The sequence below is a fragment of the Quercus suber genome, unplaced genomic scaffold (assembly GCF_002906115.3).
Source record: "Quercus suber isolate HL8 unplaced genomic scaffold, Cork oak 2.0 scaffold_297, whole genome shotgun sequence".
Taxonomy (NCBI): domain Eukaryota; kingdom Viridiplantae; phylum Streptophyta; class Magnoliopsida; order Fagales; family Fagaceae; genus Quercus; species Quercus suber.
Window position 1 is genome coordinate 553263 of NW_027069753.1, and position 18103 is coordinate 571365.

At 34.1% G+C, this 18103-nt stretch overlaps 3 protein-coding genes and 1 pseudogene across 4 annotated transcripts; 1 reads left to right on the forward strand and 3 right to left on the reverse strand.

Annotated features, from left to right (window-relative positions):
- Positions 1 to 1989, reverse strand: part of LOC112010821 (G-type lectin S-receptor-like serine/threonine-protein kinase SD1-13) — an 8642-nt pseudogene extending 6653 nt beyond the window's left edge.
- Positions 1990 to 3980: 1991 nt separating this feature from the next.
- LOC112018366 (G-type lectin S-receptor-like serine/threonine-protein kinase At1g11330) lies at positions 3981 to 5785 on the reverse strand. 2 transcript variants are annotated; one of them, XM_024050893.2, is made up of 6 exons: positions 5654 to 5785; positions 5420 to 5580; positions 5127 to 5337; positions 4731 to 4968; positions 4490 to 4643; positions 3981 to 4396 (listed from the first exon to the last, which is right to left on the reverse strand). In XM_024050893.2, the coding sequence occupies exons 1-6, from the start codon at positions 5667 to 5669 to the stop codon at positions 4088 to 4090; spliced, it is 1089 nt and encodes a 362-aa protein (XP_023906661.2). In that variant the 5' UTR covers positions 5670 to 5785; the 3' UTR covers positions 3981 to 4087. The 2 variants fall into 2 exon arrangements, with proteins under 2 accessions (XP_023906661.2, XP_023906660.2); XM_024050892.2 differs by having other exon boundaries at positions 5420 to 5592.
- A 1200-nt stretch (positions 5786 to 6985) lies between these two features.
- Positions 6986 to 8045, forward strand: LOC112037501 (G-type lectin S-receptor-like serine/threonine-protein kinase At1g11300). The gene is made up of 2 exons (XM_065782308.1): positions 6986 to 7439; positions 7579 to 8045. The coding sequence occupies exons 1-2, from the start codon at positions 6986 to 6988 to the stop codon at positions 8043 to 8045; spliced, it is 921 nt and encodes a 306-aa protein (XP_065638380.1).
- Positions 8046 to 16012: 7967 nt separating this feature from the next.
- Positions 16013 to 17011, reverse strand: LOC112037502 (G-type lectin S-receptor-like serine/threonine-protein kinase At1g11330). The gene is made up of 3 exons (XM_065782310.1): positions 16984 to 17011; positions 16320 to 16501; positions 16013 to 16243 (listed from the first exon to the last, which is right to left on the reverse strand). Exons 1-3 carry the CDS (start codon positions 17009 to 17011, stop codon positions 16013 to 16015), a joined length of 441 nt encoding a protein of 146 aa, XP_065638382.1.
- Positions 17012 to 18103: the final 1092 nt, after the last annotated feature.

Genomic DNA, 18103 nt, shown 5'->3' on the forward strand with positions numbered 1-18103 from the left:
CATAAATTCTTCAAGCCCTTGTCCAGAGGCTCTAGACAATCTTTTCACTGCTATTTCCTGTCCATTATGCAATTTACCCTAGAAGAAAAATTAAAGAATATCAGCACATATCTATTTGAGAGACACAAATGAACTCTACATGAGCAACCATTACCTTATAGATTGGACCAAAGCCACCTTGTCCAAGCTTATTAGCCATATGAAAGTCGTTTGTTGCAGTTGTCAATTCTTCCAGATTAAAGATTGGTAGCTCGTGTAGTTTCACATCTTTCAGGTAGTCAAACAGTAAACTTTCATCGCCCTTTTTCTTCATTGCTGTTGCGAAATGTGATATTAGTTAACCCATCTAGCAATTCCTAGTCGCTGTAGATAATTAATAGGCATATTACCTCTCCTTTTTTTAGCCGTCCACCTCCATAAGAAGTATGCAGTGCTGGCAATAGCAATCACTCCAATAATCACAATAATTGTGATGATTACTTTCAAATGTCTCTCGTTTTCTGCGTATAGGAACAAGTTTTAAACTACTTCAGTCAAATTTGACAATGGAAATTTAATTAAAAAATATTGAAATTCAATTGCTTTTGTTCTAAATAACTAGGTGTCTATTTTGAATCTATTTATTTTGCTAAAATTGAAATATTTTTACTAAAATTATAAATAAAAGTAAAAATTAGTTAAAATAGTACAGTGTGACAAGGTTCCCCTCCATGACATACAACCAATGCCTGTAGGCCCTGTATCATATGCCTGAGCTACACAAAAACAGTTCTGCAAGCACTACTTTTGACAATCGTCTTTAGTCCCATATGACCACTGAGCAAAGTCTGGTACCTTGACCATCTTCAATCTGAAAAACCCATCTGCTTTTCCTTCTTCAACACTATTGTTCAACCTTTCACACTGCAATGGTTTCCTCCTCACACATCCGCTACTCCAATTTCCACTGTTCCATTCCTCAATAATCTTGGGCTCAAATCCTCTCATACAGCTGCAGATTGATGAACCTAGTGAATCACAGCTTCCATTTGCACCGCATGTGCCATAAACATCACACTTATCTTTTGGAGCTGACCCCACAGCCTTCCAATCCTCCTTCCCATCATCCCAATATGTTTGCACTAGATTTCCTTATGAATCCAAAACAAATTTTGACAAATGTACAAGTCCATATAAGTAAAAGTTGCATAAACTGTTCCTTGTTTGTCATCGATTACACTAAATCCATTATGATATACAGGATTCCAGTTTTGTATTCCAATAAAGACCTGACCATTCCATGGACCAGTCCGCCAATATGGGCGATCGTCTTTCCAAACAAAACCTTCAGGAATGTTCAGTGGATCAATGCCTGCAGAGAAGCTTCCAATGGATGGATCAGAAGGGCTTTTCCATGATGTCCGCTGCACTTTCTCATCTTTCCTTAAATTAGAACTAAGTTTCATCCTTGGCAAGAAGGAATCAGATGGATGTTGAAAACTTTCCCATAATATGATTCCTGTTGTGTCAACTTGTAATACAAGGTTTCAAGAATCCAAAATAGTGGCACTTGAATTGGTTACAGAATTTGAAACATTCGATGTCCAAAGAATCTCTTCCTGTCCGTTTAGTACCACAAGATTGCCATCCTCAGATATAGTAAGAACCCTGGAAGAATCCTTGAGGGGTTTCTGTCTGTTAGCTACCCATATGACAGTGAATACAGAGATGTTATTATACAACATTCCTAGGTAGCCATTGGTGGAATTTACAGGGCTGAAGAACCCCAGTCTGAAAGCACTCCCATTGGATATTATGTATTCGGGGTCTTTGATGGATTGAGAAGATTTAATGGTGTCTATTGCAACTCCCAAATTTAAACAAAAGCAACAAAGGACAGACAACAAGTTTGTCTTAAGTCCCATAACTTGTTCTCTGGCCTACTTGTGTCCGAGAATGCAGAACAGGTAGGCCTTGCTCATCAAACAAATTACAGCTTTGTTTATCCGGGAAAAAAAAAAGTTTAACTTTGGCTGGAAGTTTTTAAGAAAAAGGCTACTCTAGACTTCAAAAGTCTTGATCCCATGAAATAAGTTTGTCATATAAAATTATAAATCAAAGGGTTTTGTTCCCTAGTCTATATAGTTTCTTCCTTCGTCAAAAAGGACAGGTTGAATTTCAACCAAGGACTAGGCAACTAGGGATGGGAAATAATTAAGGAGACAGTTGGAATAAAGTACTATAATTAACATTAAATAAGACGCAGGAATAGAATCTGCAAAATCCTAAACAATTAAGTATAGATCCCTATGCAGAAATAAATGAATTAACAGTTAATCACGAAAAATAAAAATTATATACCCAGCAGAATATATGTACACACACCACAGTTTATGCAATAAAATCAAAAGCAATAGAGATAGTGACACAGTACACAGATTAATCACGATGTGGAAAGCCTAAGAACAATCTCTTGAAAGGAAAAAGTTGTGCTCGCTTTAGAATTCTATAACAGTGGTAACGTTAGTAAGTGTGCCACTTGCATCTTCGGGTGCTTCAATTAGCAATACCATCAAGGCTTTCTCTTCAACACCACCTTTAGTTTGTAAACCAGACATACAAGTAATCCACGATCAGCTTCTGTCTCAGTCTCCAAAAGTCCGAATGCATCCAACTCTGTCCTTTCTGTCACCCCAGGGCCCAGGTAAGTCATCCTCTTTGTATTTTGACTAGCTTCTTGCAACCAGGTAGGCTAAAAATGAACTAAGTTGTTCATAAACTGTTTGTGCTTGGCTCGATAAATTGTTCATTCATATTTGTTTGTTTATAATCTAGCCAAGTTCAAGTCTCAGTCGAGTAGAGACAAATAGTCTTAAAGATAACATCCATTTTGTGCCTTTTGTAAGCCTACTTTGTTATTTATTTATGCATTTATTCCTTATTTTGCCTTAATTTTCCCAACATCTTGACAACCTAGTATCAGTAGTATGTCTTTCTCTGAAGTGATATTTCATGATAAGATGATCTTAGTTATTTAGACTACATTCACTGGACATATGCATCTTTCTTTGGCTTTCCTTCTAATCAATTGTCCTCAATTATCATGGTTGAATATCATGAACCAAACTTGTAAGGAATTGACAAGAAATATTCGGCAATTTGCTTACATCCACAGAGTTGCAAGAATTTCACTATTATTAGGGAAAAATACAAAATGCGGCTACAGTTTTTTACTCTCTCAAAAATAACAACCAGAAAACCCTAATAACCAAAGCAATGTTTTCTATATCCTGCACACAAGATTCATAATGGGCTACAAAATGGGCCAAAATTTTTTCCATGAGTGCTACGGCTTGAAGCCTCGCTCCATGGATTAAGCTTCAGAAAATCTCCTATTAAAAACCACGCAACATTATTTTGGGTCGGGTCAGGTCGTCAACCGGATCAAACACAACTAGGCTCTATAAAACCCAACAAAACTGAATGATATCCTCTCCCTGTCAACTTCTTTCTTGTCACATGTATCTATTATCTTCAGCCTACGTGACTCGGAATACACCTCTGATCAGTGGCCTTTATTAGCTTTCTTTCTGGTCACGTGTTGCAATCATCTTCATCTAGAGTTTTTCAAACCACACTCACTCACCCCACCCCCACCCCCCCCACAAGTATGATCAGCACTATGATTAGCATTTGGAATTGACATTGGCTTTCTTTCTTGTCAAGTGTCTCAGTTTGAGGTTTCAAAATTCTGCAGAACGATGCTGGAAAAAGTGCCTTAAGTGAGGATTCTAAAGCTAGTAACAATTTTATCAGTATATTGGAAGTTGTGACTCTTCAATTATGACCTTTTAAAAGTTTTAACTCTTCAATTATGACCTTTTAATGGTGCTCTTTCATTGTGTCTTCGTTGTCCATTTAGAAAATCATATTCAGTTTTTTTTTTTTGGGTGCAGAATATTTGAACACTTATTAAGAAATTCTGAAATTTTATAGAATTGTTCTATGTAGAATTCAAACTTTGTTATATTTGAACTTTGAAAAGAGAGTACGGTTTGCATGCTTAAAGATACTAAACAAAGGGAATGCTATCTCAAGCACTTTCATCCTATCTAGCATAAACCGTTGTAATAGTGACATTGCAACTGGAGGACTTTATCTGGCCCAGTTGAGCAGGCTCTTTACTTGAAGCAATCTGCCTTTCTGTGAATGCAGGTTGCTTTGGAGTGGGTAGATCCATAATCTCACTATTAAGCATTGAAATTATAGTAGACACAGTTGGCCTGTCTCCTGCCAATTCTTGCACACACAGCAGTCCCACATGTATGCATCTCAACATCTCCATTTGAAAGCAAGGATCCCATATTGTTGGGTCTGCCAAAGCCATAATGTTGTCGTCGTTCCACAATTTCCATGCCTAAAAGATGACAAGTGTGAAAGACAAAAAATGAATATACTGATTAACTGAGCTTTAAAGAAAAAGGAAGGACAATGAGTCAGATAGACCTACAAATCCTACAAGGCTCAAGTAGTACTGCTGATCATCATAAAAGCAACTGGTTCTTCTCCCACTAACAATCTCAAGTAACAACACACCAAAGCTAAAAACATCTGATTTCTCTGAGAAAAAGCCTTGCATTACATATTCAGGAGACATATATCCGCTGCGTTTGAACAATGAAACACTTCTCATCATTTAAGCACAAATATTGGTGATGTTATTTAAAATTTAATTTCAACAAAGCTCTTACTATGTCCCGATGACCCTTTTAGTATTGGCTTGATTTTCACTGCCACTGAAAATTCTAGCAATTCCAAAGTCTGATATTTTTGGATTTAGCTCTTCATCTAACAAGATATTACTTGCCTTTAGATCCCTATGAATAATCTTCAGTCTAGAATCCCTATGAAGGTAGAGCAGACCTCTACCAATTCCTTCAATAATGTTGAAGCGTTTTTTCCAATCAAGGTGTTTTTGGTTAAGTGGATCTAAATGAATGGTGACAAAAAGAAATAACAAAGAGTTAGAGTAAATTTGTAAATGGAGGTCAAGGGTTCAACACATTAAGTATATAGAAACCAGATTTCTAGATTTCAGAGTTATTCTATTGAAGAGCCTAAAAGGAAGGGAATTTAAATGTACTAACCAAAAACAATTGTGTCCAAACTTTTGTTTGACAGGTACTCATAGATCAACATCTTCTCTTCTCCCTCAATGCAGCAGCCAAGAAGTCTCACAAGATTTCGATGTTGCAGCTTAGAGATCACAAACACCTCATTCATAAATTCTTCAAGCCCTTGTCCAGAGGATCTAGATAGTCTTTTCACTGCTATTTCTTGTCCATCACGCAACTTTCCCTGGCAAAAGAAGCAGCGAATATTAGTACTTATCAATTTGATTTGAAGAAGAACTAATGAAGGCTACTAGAGCAACCATCACCTTATAGACTGTACCAAAGCCACCGCGCCCAAGCAAATTAACTGCATGAAAGTTGTTTGTTGCAGTTGCCAATTCTTCCAGACTATAAGTTGGTAGCTCGTGGGGTTTAACGTCATTCAGGTTTTTAGATGGTAAACTCTCCTTGCTTTTATTTTTCCTTGCTGTTGCAAATTCTAATAGTAAGTTATGCATCTAGCAATTTCTAGTTCCCGTTACTAATGATAGGCATATTACCTCTTTTTTTTGTCATCCATCTCCATAAGAAGTATGTGCTGCTGGGAATGACAATTGCTCCAATAATCACTGTAAGTGTGATGATAACTTTCAAATTTCTCCTGTTTTCTGTGTCTCGGAACAAGTTTCAAACTAATTCAGTCAAATTTGAGTAGATAAATCTAAATTATATCTAAGAGCTAAAGCTAATGCTAAGTTCATGTTGAGTCACACCACATCAAAAAAATATAAAAATATTAATGTATGCAATAAATTTTGCTACGCTTTCATTGTGTCATATCATCCACTTAAGTTTAACATTTTCTTTCTCTTTTTAAACTTTTCTTCTCCCTATTATTTAAAAAATAAAAAACAAAAAATTCTTCTCTCTATTAGTCCATAACTACTATTATACTTCTTTCAACTTTTCTCCTTCCCTTTTGCCTCTTTATCTCTCTACTATTTACTTTACTGTTACACTTCTTTCATCATTTCTTCTTTATTTTATTTTGATTTTTCTTCTCCCCATCTTATTTTGTATAAATTTGATTTCATTTCTCTCATTCAATTCATATTTTTCTCACACAAAAAATGTGAGTACACTCTCTCTCTTTGGATTTTTGTTCTTTCTTACAGCTCTAATTTAGGTTTATGGGCTTTTTTTTTTGGTTTCCTTAGTAGGAAGGAAATTTTTTTTCACTATTTAACTTATTTTTGCTACATGTATGAGTTTCACTACACTTTTTGACATTATTTATGGGCTTCACTGTATTATTTCAATTAACTTTTACTTTTATTTACAATACTTTCAATAATAATTTTTTAATTTTTAATAAAATAAGCAGTATCTAAACACCTAAAAAGATTAGCAAGAACCCACTTCAACATGCCTCTTTTACAGACCATCCACGTGGTTAAAGACCATTCTTATCTGATACACCTTCACGAAGCCAACATAAATCCTATCCGAATAAAAATTTATGTGTGCGTGTGGGATGGGGGAGGACTGGCTTTGCAAATTGCAGTGCCTTCACTTGTAGTGGGTCTAAAAGATAAGCAAGAATACCACTTCAACACGCCTCTTTTATCAGACCATCCACGTGGTTAAATTTCACTCTTTTATTTCCTTGTCTCTTAATCTGACCCTTCCTTTTCCTTTACACCTTATTAACTAACTTCTGAAACTAACATGGCATACACTTTACTGATCATGGGATGTAAGACTTTTGAAAGTCTAGAGTAGCGTCTTTCCTAGAAGACTACCAATTACCAAAGTTGTAATGTGTTAGATGAACCTGGCCTCCCTGTTCTGCATCCTTAAACTCCCACACAAGTTGGTCTGAACAAGTAGTCATGGGATATCTTAGCAAGAGAAGCTTGTTGTCTGTCTTTTGTTGCTTTTGTTTAAACTTTGGCGTTGCATTAGACACCATTATATCTTCTCAATCCCTCAAAGACCCTGATTTCATAATCTCCCGTGGGAGTTCTTTCAGAATGGGATTCTTCAGTCCTGTAAATTCTACCAACCGCTACCTTGGTATATGGTACAATAAGATTTCGGTAGTCACTTATTTCAGTGTCGTTTGGGTAGCTAACAGAGACAGACCCCTTAAGGATTCTTCTGGGGTTCTTACTATATATGAGGATGGAAATCTTGTGGTACTAAATGGACAGGCAGAGATTCTGTGGTCATCAAATGTTTCAAATTCTGTACCAAATTCAAGTGCCACTCTGTTGGATTCCGGCAACCTTGTCTTGCAACGCAACACAACAGGAGCAATAGTATGGGAGAGTTTTCAACATCCTTGTGATACACTCTTGCCAAGGATGAAACTTAGTAACAATTTAAGAACAAATCAGAAAATACAACTGACATCATGGAAGAGCCCTTCTGATCCATCCACTGGAAGATTCTCGGCAGGCATTAATCCACAAAACATTCCCAGGTTTCGTTTGGAAAGACGGTCATCCATATTGGCGGACTGGTCCATGGAATGGTCAGTTCTTTACTGGAGAACAGAGCGGGGTTCCAGATTATCATAGTAGATTCATTATAGTATATGATAAAGAAGAGACAGTTTATGCAACCGTCGTTTACTTGAACGTATCAGGTTTGTCAAAACATTTGGTGGATTCACAAGGAAATTCAATGCAGATAAATTGGGATGATGAGAAGGAGGACTGGGAGGTTGTTGGGTTCGCTCCGGCAAATGAATGTGATGTTTATGGCACCTGTGGTGCATTTGGAAACTGTTATGCGCTGAGTTCACCAATCTGCAGTTGTTTGAAAGGGTTTGAGCCAAAGATTGTTGAGGAATGGAATAGAGGTAATTGGATGAGTGGATGTGTGAGGAGGATACATTGCAGTGTGAAGGGAACATGGAAGGAGGAGGAAAAGAAGATAGGTTTTTGAAACTGGAGATGATCAAAGTGCCAGACTTTGCAGAGTCGTCATATCGAACCAAAGATGATTGTCGAAAGCAGTGCTTGGAGAAATGTTCTTGTGTAGCTTATGCATATGATACTGGCATGGTTGTATGTCATGGAGTGGAAACCTAATTGACCTGCAAAAATCCTCCACTGGTGGAATTGACCTTCAGAAATTCTCGACTGGCGCGATGGATATATATATTCGTTTGTCTTATTTGGAATTTGTAAGTTTTTTTTTTTCTCTCCAGTTTTGTGTACTCTTATGCTTATGATCATCCGTTAGACTAGAGAGAAACTTTAATTCTTATGGTGATAAGTTTGGAACTGTGTTGATCTTCACTACTCCAACTCTTCTGACTTAACAACCACTTCCCCCCCTCCTCTCAATTTATATATATCATTTTCTGAGCCACACGTTGGTTAGATGTTTAGGTATTATAATTGACAAAACATAAAATCTAGCAAGTTTCACGGCCTTTTTTTGCTAAATAGCATAATTTAAGGAAAAATTTAGGAGAAACACATTCAGAAAACTTATTTAGTTATGTAGCACTTTTTTAGAACTCAAATTTAACAAACTCGAGTTCCAAGCTATTGGAGGCCTAGTATCAAGGCCAGGTCACAAGTTCCACTCTCTGTTGTGCATGTGCAAATGTTGGGGGTGGGATTGTTGTGCAGAGGCCTAATGGGCCAATTCCAACATCCTATTAAGGCAGAGGTCAAGTCTCAATCAACTTGTTGGTGTTGGGTTGCCACATTTTAAGGGAATAAAGTTGCACTCTTACCATCAATTATAGCTTTTGGTGCAGTGGGTAAGTGCTTGATTCTAATATAAGTGAAACTCGAGTTTACCAAACTTGAATTTCAAGCATTTTGTGTTACTTAAGTTCGGAACTTGAGTTTGACAAACTTTAGTTCTAAAAGAGTGCTACATAACTAAATAAATTTGGCAAAAAAAAAAAAAAAATTTGGCCAGACGTGTTTCTACTAAATTTTTACTAAAATTAAGCTATTTGGCAAAATTAGCCTGAGTTTCACACATTAGATTAAGCTAGTTGCAACTCCACCCAAATATATATATTTTTAATCTTTTTATCTTTATAAATATATCATTCTATTATTTTTTGGTGTGTTTGATTAATTTTTTTTAAGGTGTTCCACATTCTTCTAACTTCGATTATAATGTGTTATATAACCTAATATACAACTAAAATTTTTAATTTTCAAATTTATTATTCAAATTTCCCATCTCTTAAGGAATATAGAGATTATCATGATAATCAAAACTCATAACAAAATTGCAATGTTATCTTAATTAAAATTAAAATGAAACAAAGGAATAAAAGATAGACTTTATAATATTTATTACTCAAACAATTGTTAAACACATTCGAATTCATAGTTATGTAGATTGTTTTTGGATATAAACTCAAATTCTTATTTCAAAAAATAATAAATAAATAGAGGAAATTACACTCTGTCTACCTGTGGTTTGCTTGAATTACACTTTGCCTACATATGGTTTAAAAATTGACATTTTATCTACTTGAGTTAAGCTCTGCTTGTCTCCAGTTACCCACCTCTGTTAAAAACATGTATAAATTTGTATTTTTGCTACCCTTTTATGTCTTTTTACTCTCAAAACATAAAAAGCTAAAAAATCAAAGTAATAATAGCTCAAGATTTGATTTGAGCACAGACCTCAAACCTGGTCTAAGCATCTCATCCTCTTATTACAATGACCTCTTTCCAACCCAACAACAACAACAAGGAATTTTTATATGTTCTTAATGGCTTGAATTGCATTCTTACAACAACCTTCAACCAACTTTTTTTTTTTTTTTTTTGGTGGACTTTTTCTCTACCCCAAGCTTTATTTTTGGACTTTTTCTTTTTTAATTGACATGCATGGCTTTCCTTTTATTTCAATTAGTTTTCAATGTTTTGGTTTTGGTGTATGTGAACTCTTTTTTGGGGATTAGCATTTTCCCGTGAATAATTAAGAGTTTTCTGTTTGAGTTCTTGAGTCAGGTTCTGAACTAGCTATAAGATCATATATGTTACATGGTTGATATTGAATTTCAGAGTTTTTTTTTTTTTTTTTAATTATATGAATGAACTTAAATTTTATAAAACTAACTTTTATATCTTTTTTCTCATAATTTTTGAGAGAGATATAAAGAGTAGAAAAAAAATACAAATTTACTATTATTTTTAACAGATGTGGGTAACGGGAGCAAACAGAAGTTACCTCAGATGAGTAAAGTGTCAATTTTTAAATCCAGGTAGGTAAAGTGTTTTGGACAAACCACAGTTGGTAAAGTGTAATTTCCCCAACTAAGTATTAACTCAACCCAAAATACAACCAAAGCTATAAGAGAAAGAGAAAGAAAACTTATGGATTGGAAACCAAAAAAAAAAGCCCATAAACCTAAATTAGAGCTGTAAGAAAGAACAAAAATCCAAAGAGAGAGAGTGTACTCACATTTTTTGTGTGAGAAAAATATGAATTGAATGAGAGAAATGAAATCAAATTTATACAAAATAAGATGGGGAGAAGAAAAATCAAAATAAAATAAAGAAGAAATGATGAAAGAAGTGTAACAGTAAAGTAAATAGTAGAGAGATAAAGAGGCAAAAGGGAAGGAGAAAAGTTGAAAGAAGTATAATAGTAGTTATGGACTAATAGNGTCTTCAGCTTTGGTTTATTGCTAGAGATTGTAAGTGGGAGAAGAAGAACTAGCTTTTGCAATGATGAGTAGTACTTGAGCCTCATTGGATATATAAGTCTATCTAATTTAGGGCATTCACATTGGGAAAAAATTAGCCGAATTTAACTCAAAATGCCACTTTATTTATTTTATTTAGTCCATGTTTTACATGGTCAATTACCAATAAGATTGAACATTCCAATTTTTGTATCTTTCAGGCATAGAAATTGTGGAATGATGACAACAGTATGGCTTTGGTAGACCCAGCGATATGGGATCCATGCTTTCGAATGGAAATTTTGAGATGCATACATGTGGGACTGCTGTGTGCCAAAATTGTGGCTACTCCTTACAATTTTCGGAAATAAATGTATTGGCAAAGTGAGGAGTTGTGCGTGGATGGGTCATCCGAATGGGAAAAGTGATTTGAAAGGAAAGTTCTTGAAAAAGTTTTTAGTTTTCAAGTACCCTAGCATGTTAGTGCATTTACAGAGTAACCCGGCCATATGACTTTTCTAAGTTTTCTTTTATAAAAAAAATAAGTCGCACCACTTTTTTTTTTTTTTTTTTTAATGAGAGACACCACATGTTTCGAATATATTTAAAACACTAGATTTTTTTTTTTTTGAAAATTAAAATACTATATTTAATTCATTAAATTATATATTTTATTTATAATCTATATCTTATATCTAAAAGCTGAAGCGTAGCATTTATTGTTACTATGTTTCCAATCATTATGTTAATTCTTTCCAATCTTATATCAACGTCTACATCATTATGTTAATTCTTTCCAATTTTCTTATAATTTTTTTAACATTTAGTTTTTTAATACTTACACTCTCCAACCTTTCTCCCTCCCTTACTTTTCATCTCCTCACTACTTCTTCAACCTTTTTCCTTCCCTTACCTTTTCATCTTCCCACTACCCTCTACATTAATATTATTCTTCCACTTTCCCTTCGTCTTTCTATATTTTTGTCTCTTCTTATTTACTTCCTTTACGATAAATTTGTCACTATCTCTTCCATTCTATGCATTATTTTCCCTCACAAAAAAGGTCATTTCTCTCTCTCTCTCTCTCTCTCTCTCTCTCTCTCTCTCTCTCTCTCTCTCTCTCTCTCACAAATTTTTTTTTCTTTTTTTCTTGCATCTCTTCAATAGGTTGATAATTTTTTATCTTTGAAACTCTACTTTGGATTAATGCAATTTAGTTTTGTTTTTTAAATTGTTGTTGTTGTTGTTTTTTCTTCTTTAATTGTTAAATGTTATCCTATTGCGTTATAAGGAAGTAAACATAGCATATAAAAATATAATATTATTCTATTACATAGCATGATTTGGATAATTTGGTATTTATTCTATTACATAGAATGATTTTTTATTGTGCTCAATTTAGATGTTAAACTAAGAGACTTTTCTAATTTTTGTTTATTTTTAAATTCTTTGTGGCGGACAAAGTACTTCTAATAGTTGTATTAGAAGTACTCTATAATGTCATTTATTTAGAGAAAAGTAAAGGTTAGCCAAATGAAAATAATCGGATGAGTGACAAATTTTAGCTTTTGCAATTTTATTTTAATTATTATTATCATTATTTTATAACAATGCATATATAGAAATTTCATTCTTAGATTTTGCTAATAATTGTTTATTTGATGATATGTTTTGGGTAGACGAAATTACAATTTCTGCAAAGTAAATAACCTTAATTGATTATTAACAACAAACTGTTTTCCTAATTGGTACAATTAATCATTGTTAAGTTTTGTTAATTTTTTTAGTTACGTTTTTTGGTGTTTTAAATTGTAGGTAGAAAAAATAAAGTTTGACAAAGTTTGTTTAAAACTAAAAGAATAATTTTAAAATTTTATATTCTTTTTAATGATCCACAAAATGTTATAAATAACTTTTATTAAAAAATGAATATTTTCATTAACTTGTCTTTTGAATTTCTAAGAAAATTTGTATTGTTTTCATTTTGGTATGACAAATTTATATTTATGATTTATGATTATTCCTATACTGCATTTATGATTATTCCTATAATAAATTAAAATATTATTACAAAATACATTACTCCTTATTAAATTAGTTTTACATTGTTAAAAAAATTAATAAAAAATACCATAAAAATAATTATCACGCACAATGCACGGGTTTGCAGCTAGTAGTAATAATAGTAATTTTTTTATTATAAATTACTATAATAATATATATTGATAACCACTAATATATATATATATATATGTTAGGTTAAGGAATAATGTTGAACTAAATGTATATTCTAAAAAAGAATATATCCTTAACCTAACATTAATGTATCTTTGTTTCTCCAAAAAAAAAAAAAAAAGAATTTATCTCTCTTTTTCTTCAAAGTTAGAGAATACTAGTCACTAACCTGTGCAATTCACGAAAAAACTATTAAATTTGAAATTTTAAAGAATATATATATATATATATTAATATTTACATTGTTTACTACATGTAGCAATTATTCAAGATACTATTCAATCATAAAAAATAGCAATAAAATGAATAACAATATATATATACTATCCAATAGACAGTGCAATCTTAAATGAACAACATGTAATAAATTGTAAAACAATTTTTTTTTTAATTCTCCGTAATTGCAAATAGTGGTGCAAGTTCCACAATTCAATTTCTGCATAGTTAGAGGAAAACGGATGCACTTTGATGAATTCAACATAAATCCTATCTGAATAAAAATTTATTTGTGTGTGTGTGGGGTGGGGAGGGCTGGCTTTGCAAATTGTAGTGCCTTCACTTGTAGTGGGTCTAACAATGTGTTTGGTTGGAATGAAAATAGGAGGGATGGAAATAGGAGGAAAATAGGGTAGAAAATGTTGTTTTCACCTGTTTGGTTAGGGAATGAAAATAAAGAGGATGGAAAACCCAGGAGAAAATTTTCTATCCTGAGCCCACATTTTTTTGTTCCTCCCAAATCTGGGGAAAAGTTGGGAAGAAAAAGTACCGTCACAACACTATTACACAAATACCCCTCTCCCACCTACCCTCATTTATGAGCTAATGTCACTCTCACCTACCCATGACTTTTGCTCACAAACCACTTTTGTCTAAACCAAATTCTCATCTTACCTTTAGCACACCAACGTCCAGCAGTCCAAGTTCCCTTCTCTCTTTTTTTTTTTTTTTCTTTTTTTTTTTTTTTTCAACTTGACCTGATCAAGTTGACACATTCTATTGTTTCTTGTCCTTATTATACTCCTCATTAATGTAAATAATAAAAATAATAATATAAATTTATGTATATGTTGTGGTAAATTTTATATTATTTAATGAGTATAAATAAATCTATTTTTTACATATTATGTAACAAGAATATAATAGTCAATTTATATAAATTATATTTTCCATCATTCCCTTTTTCTCTCTAACCAAATAAAAAAGTTTTCCACCCTCCCACTTTTCCACTCTTCCAACCAAACACATAAGAGGGAAAACTAAATATTTTTTATTCTCTCACTTTTCCACTCCTCCAATCAAATGGACTCTAAATGTGCATTTAGGTAGGAAGGAAATTTTTTTTCACTATTTAACTTATTTTTGCTACATGTATGAGTTTCACTACACTTTTTGACATTATTTATGGGCTTCACTGTATTATTTCAATTAACTTTTACTTTTATTTACAATACTTTCAATAATAATTTTTTAATTTTTAATAAAATAAGCAGTATCTAAACACCCTAAAAAGATTAGCAAGAACCCACTTCAACATGCCTCTTTTACAGACCATCCACGTGGTTAAAGACCATTCTTATCTGATACACCTTCACGAAGCCAACATAAATCCTATCCGAATAAAAATTTATGTGTGCGTGTGGGATGGGGGAGGACTGGCTTTGCAAATTGCAGTGCCTTCACTTGTAGTGGGTCTAAAAGATAAGCAAGAATACCACTTCAACACGCCTCTTTTATCAGACCATCCACGTGGTTAAAGACCATTCACTCCTTTATTTCCTTGTCTCTTAATCTGACCCTTCCTTTTCCTTTACACTATTAAACTACTTCATTATTCGAAACATGTGGTGTCTCTCATTAAAAAAAAAAAAAAAAAAAGTGGTGCGACTTATTTTTTTTATAAAAGAAAACTTAGAAAAGTCATATGGCCGGGTTACTCTGTAAATGCACTAACATGCTAGGGTACTTGAAAACTAAAAACTTTTTCAAGAACTTTCCTTTCAAATCACTTTTCCCATTCGGATGACCCATCCACGCACAACTCCTCACTTTGCCAATACATTTATTTCCGAAAATTGTAAGGAGTAGCCACAATTTTGGCACACAGCAGTCCCACATGTATGCATCTCAAAATTTCCATTCGAAAGCATGGATCCCATATCGCTGGGTCTACCAAAGCCATACTGTTGTCATCATTCCACAATTTCTATGCCTGAAAGATACAAAAATTGGAATGTTCAATCTTATTGGTAATTGACCATGTAAAACATGGACTAAATAAAATAAATAAAGTGGCATTTTGAGTTAAATTCGGCTAATTTTTTCCCAATGTGAATGCCCTAAATTAGATAGACTTATATATCCAATGAGGCTCAAGTACTACTCATCATTGCAAAAGCTAGTTCTTCTTCTCCCACTTACAATCTCTAGCAATAAACCAAAGCTGAAGACATCTGATTTCTCTAAAAACAAGCCTTGCATTGCGTATTTAGGAGACATATAACCACTACATTTAAAATAATAAAGCAGATCCATATAATTTGAGTACAAGTGAAGCTATTACTTAAATTAAATTTCAACAAATATCTTACTATGTCTCAACAACCCTTTTAGTTTTGGCCTAATCATCATTGGCTCCAAATATTCTCGCTGTACCAAAGTCCGATATTTTTGGATTAAGCTCTCGATCAAACAAGATGTTAGATGCCTTTAGACCTCTATGAATAATCTTCAATCTAGAATCCCTATAAAGATAGAGTAGGCCTCAACCAATTCCTTTAATAATGTTGAAGTGTTTTCTCCAATTAAGGAAGTTTTGGAGGACTAGATCTAAATTAATAGTAACCCAAATAAATAAATAAAATTGTATGAGTAAACTTGTATGCAAAAAAAAGATAAACTGTTGAGAAATGAAGTTGGGGCAAGTTAGCACAAAAGTATGCTTCAAGTGACCAAATTGGCACAATGGAACTTATTATTGATTAAGGCACTAACTAACTTGATGCAAGATTTATAAGTGTATGAAATAACCAAAAACAATTGTGTCCAAACTTTTGTTTGGCATGTACTCATAGATCAACATCTTCTCTTCTCCCTCAATACAGCACAGAAGAAGTCTAACAAGATTCTGATGTTGGAGTTTAGAAATCACCACCACCCCATTCATAAATTCTTCAAGCCCTTGTCCAGAGGCTTTAGACAGTCTTTTTACTGCTATTTCCTGTCCATTATGCAATTTACCCTAGAAGACAAATTAAAGAATATCAGCACATATCTATTTGAGAGAGACAAATGAACTCTACATGAGCAACCATTACCTTATAGACTGGACCAAAGCCACCTTGTCCAAGCTTATTAGCTATATGAAAGTCGTTTGTTGCAGTTGCCAATTCTTCTAGATTAAAGCTTGGTAACTCGTGTAGTTTCACATCTTTCAGGTAGTCTGAAGAGTGTAAGATAGCAGAGGAAGAAGTTCTCCCTGGTGATGAAGACAAAGAACCTGCAGATGCTCTCAGACTTGCAAAAGGCAAGATGAAAACGGTGTCGTAGTAAGAAGCAGCCAACGCACCGTATCACAAGCCAACGCACCGTATCACTAAAACTCAAAACACTGTCGTTTTGATTAAGTCAGATAGTTAGGATTAAATGCAGTGATAATAATTTGTTAGAGGTGGTTAATCTGTTATAACAACCTCCGTGATTTACGCTTCATCTCTTTCTCTATCTGATTGTATATATACTTAGCACAGCTCAGTGATGTGAAGCAGAGATTACATTACAGAAATAAAGTTTTCTAGAATTCTCTTTTGCATTTTGTTTTCTCTCAATCTATCTCTCTCTGCTTTCTTTGTGTCTTCGTTCATGGTATCAGAGCTCTAGCTTTCATGGCGTCTGTAACTACAAATTCATCTTCAACCTCATCTTCCACTTCAACCACAGTACCTACAATGGTTAATTCCATTACTCACATCAATCCCTCACTGTTACTACTGTCAAACATGTCATCCATGGTGACTGTAAAACTAGATTTCTCAAATTTTATTGTTTGGAAGCATCAAATAGAGGTAATCTTGGAGACTTACTCTATGATTGATGCTATTGATGAAACTACTGTAGCTCCGGATCAGTTCTTGAAGGATTCCTCAGGTAATTTTACAACTGAAATCAATCCTGTATTTCTCACTTGGAAAAGTCGAGAACAGGCCTTGTTTACATTTCTCAACTCCACACTTTCTCCTTCTGTTCTTGCTCTCACCGTAGGGCAGAAATCTGGTAGAGGTGTTTGGAGAGTTCTGGAAAAACGATTTGCTTCAATTTCTAGGTCTAGTGTGATGAGCCTTAGAAACGAATTGAATGCAGTGAAGAAAGGATCAGATTCCATTGATGTGTATTTCCAGAAAATCAAGCAAATCCGTGACAGACTTGCTGCTGTATCAGTTGTTCTTGATGATGAAGATTTACTTCATGTTGCTCTTGATGGTCTACCATCTGAGTATGATTCATTTAGTTCTGCTATAAGAACTCGAAGTGATGTTATTTCAATTGAAGAACTTAATATCCTTCTTAATGCTGAAGAGAGGGCTATCAAGAAGAGGTCTGGTCTAATTGATACTACTTCCATGGCTATGGCTGCAAATTATCAATCTCAAGGGTTTCATAGAGGTCGAGGCAGGTACAATAATCATAGAGGCCGTGGAGGTGGTGGTAGAGGAAATTTCAGTGGTGGTTCTTCAAATGGTTCTTCAAATGGTCCTTTCAATCACACTCCTCCTCAGTTCAATCAACCTCAATCTGGTCAAGCAAGACCTCTAGGGTTTCAGCAAAGTTTTCAGGGCCAGAATCAGAGACCACAGTGTCAAATTTGTGGAAAGAATGGGCATGGAGCTCTTGATTGTTATCACCGGATGGATTTTTCTTTTCAAGGCAAGCATGCTCCATCAAGGCTTGCTGCAATGGTGGCTAATTCTGCTCAGGTTCATGGAGCTAATGGTTGGCTCACAGATACTGGTTGTTCTGATCATGTGACACCTGATCTTGCTCATCTTTCCTTGCAACAACAATCTACTTCAGGTACTGAAACCGTGATGTTGGAAATGGCCAC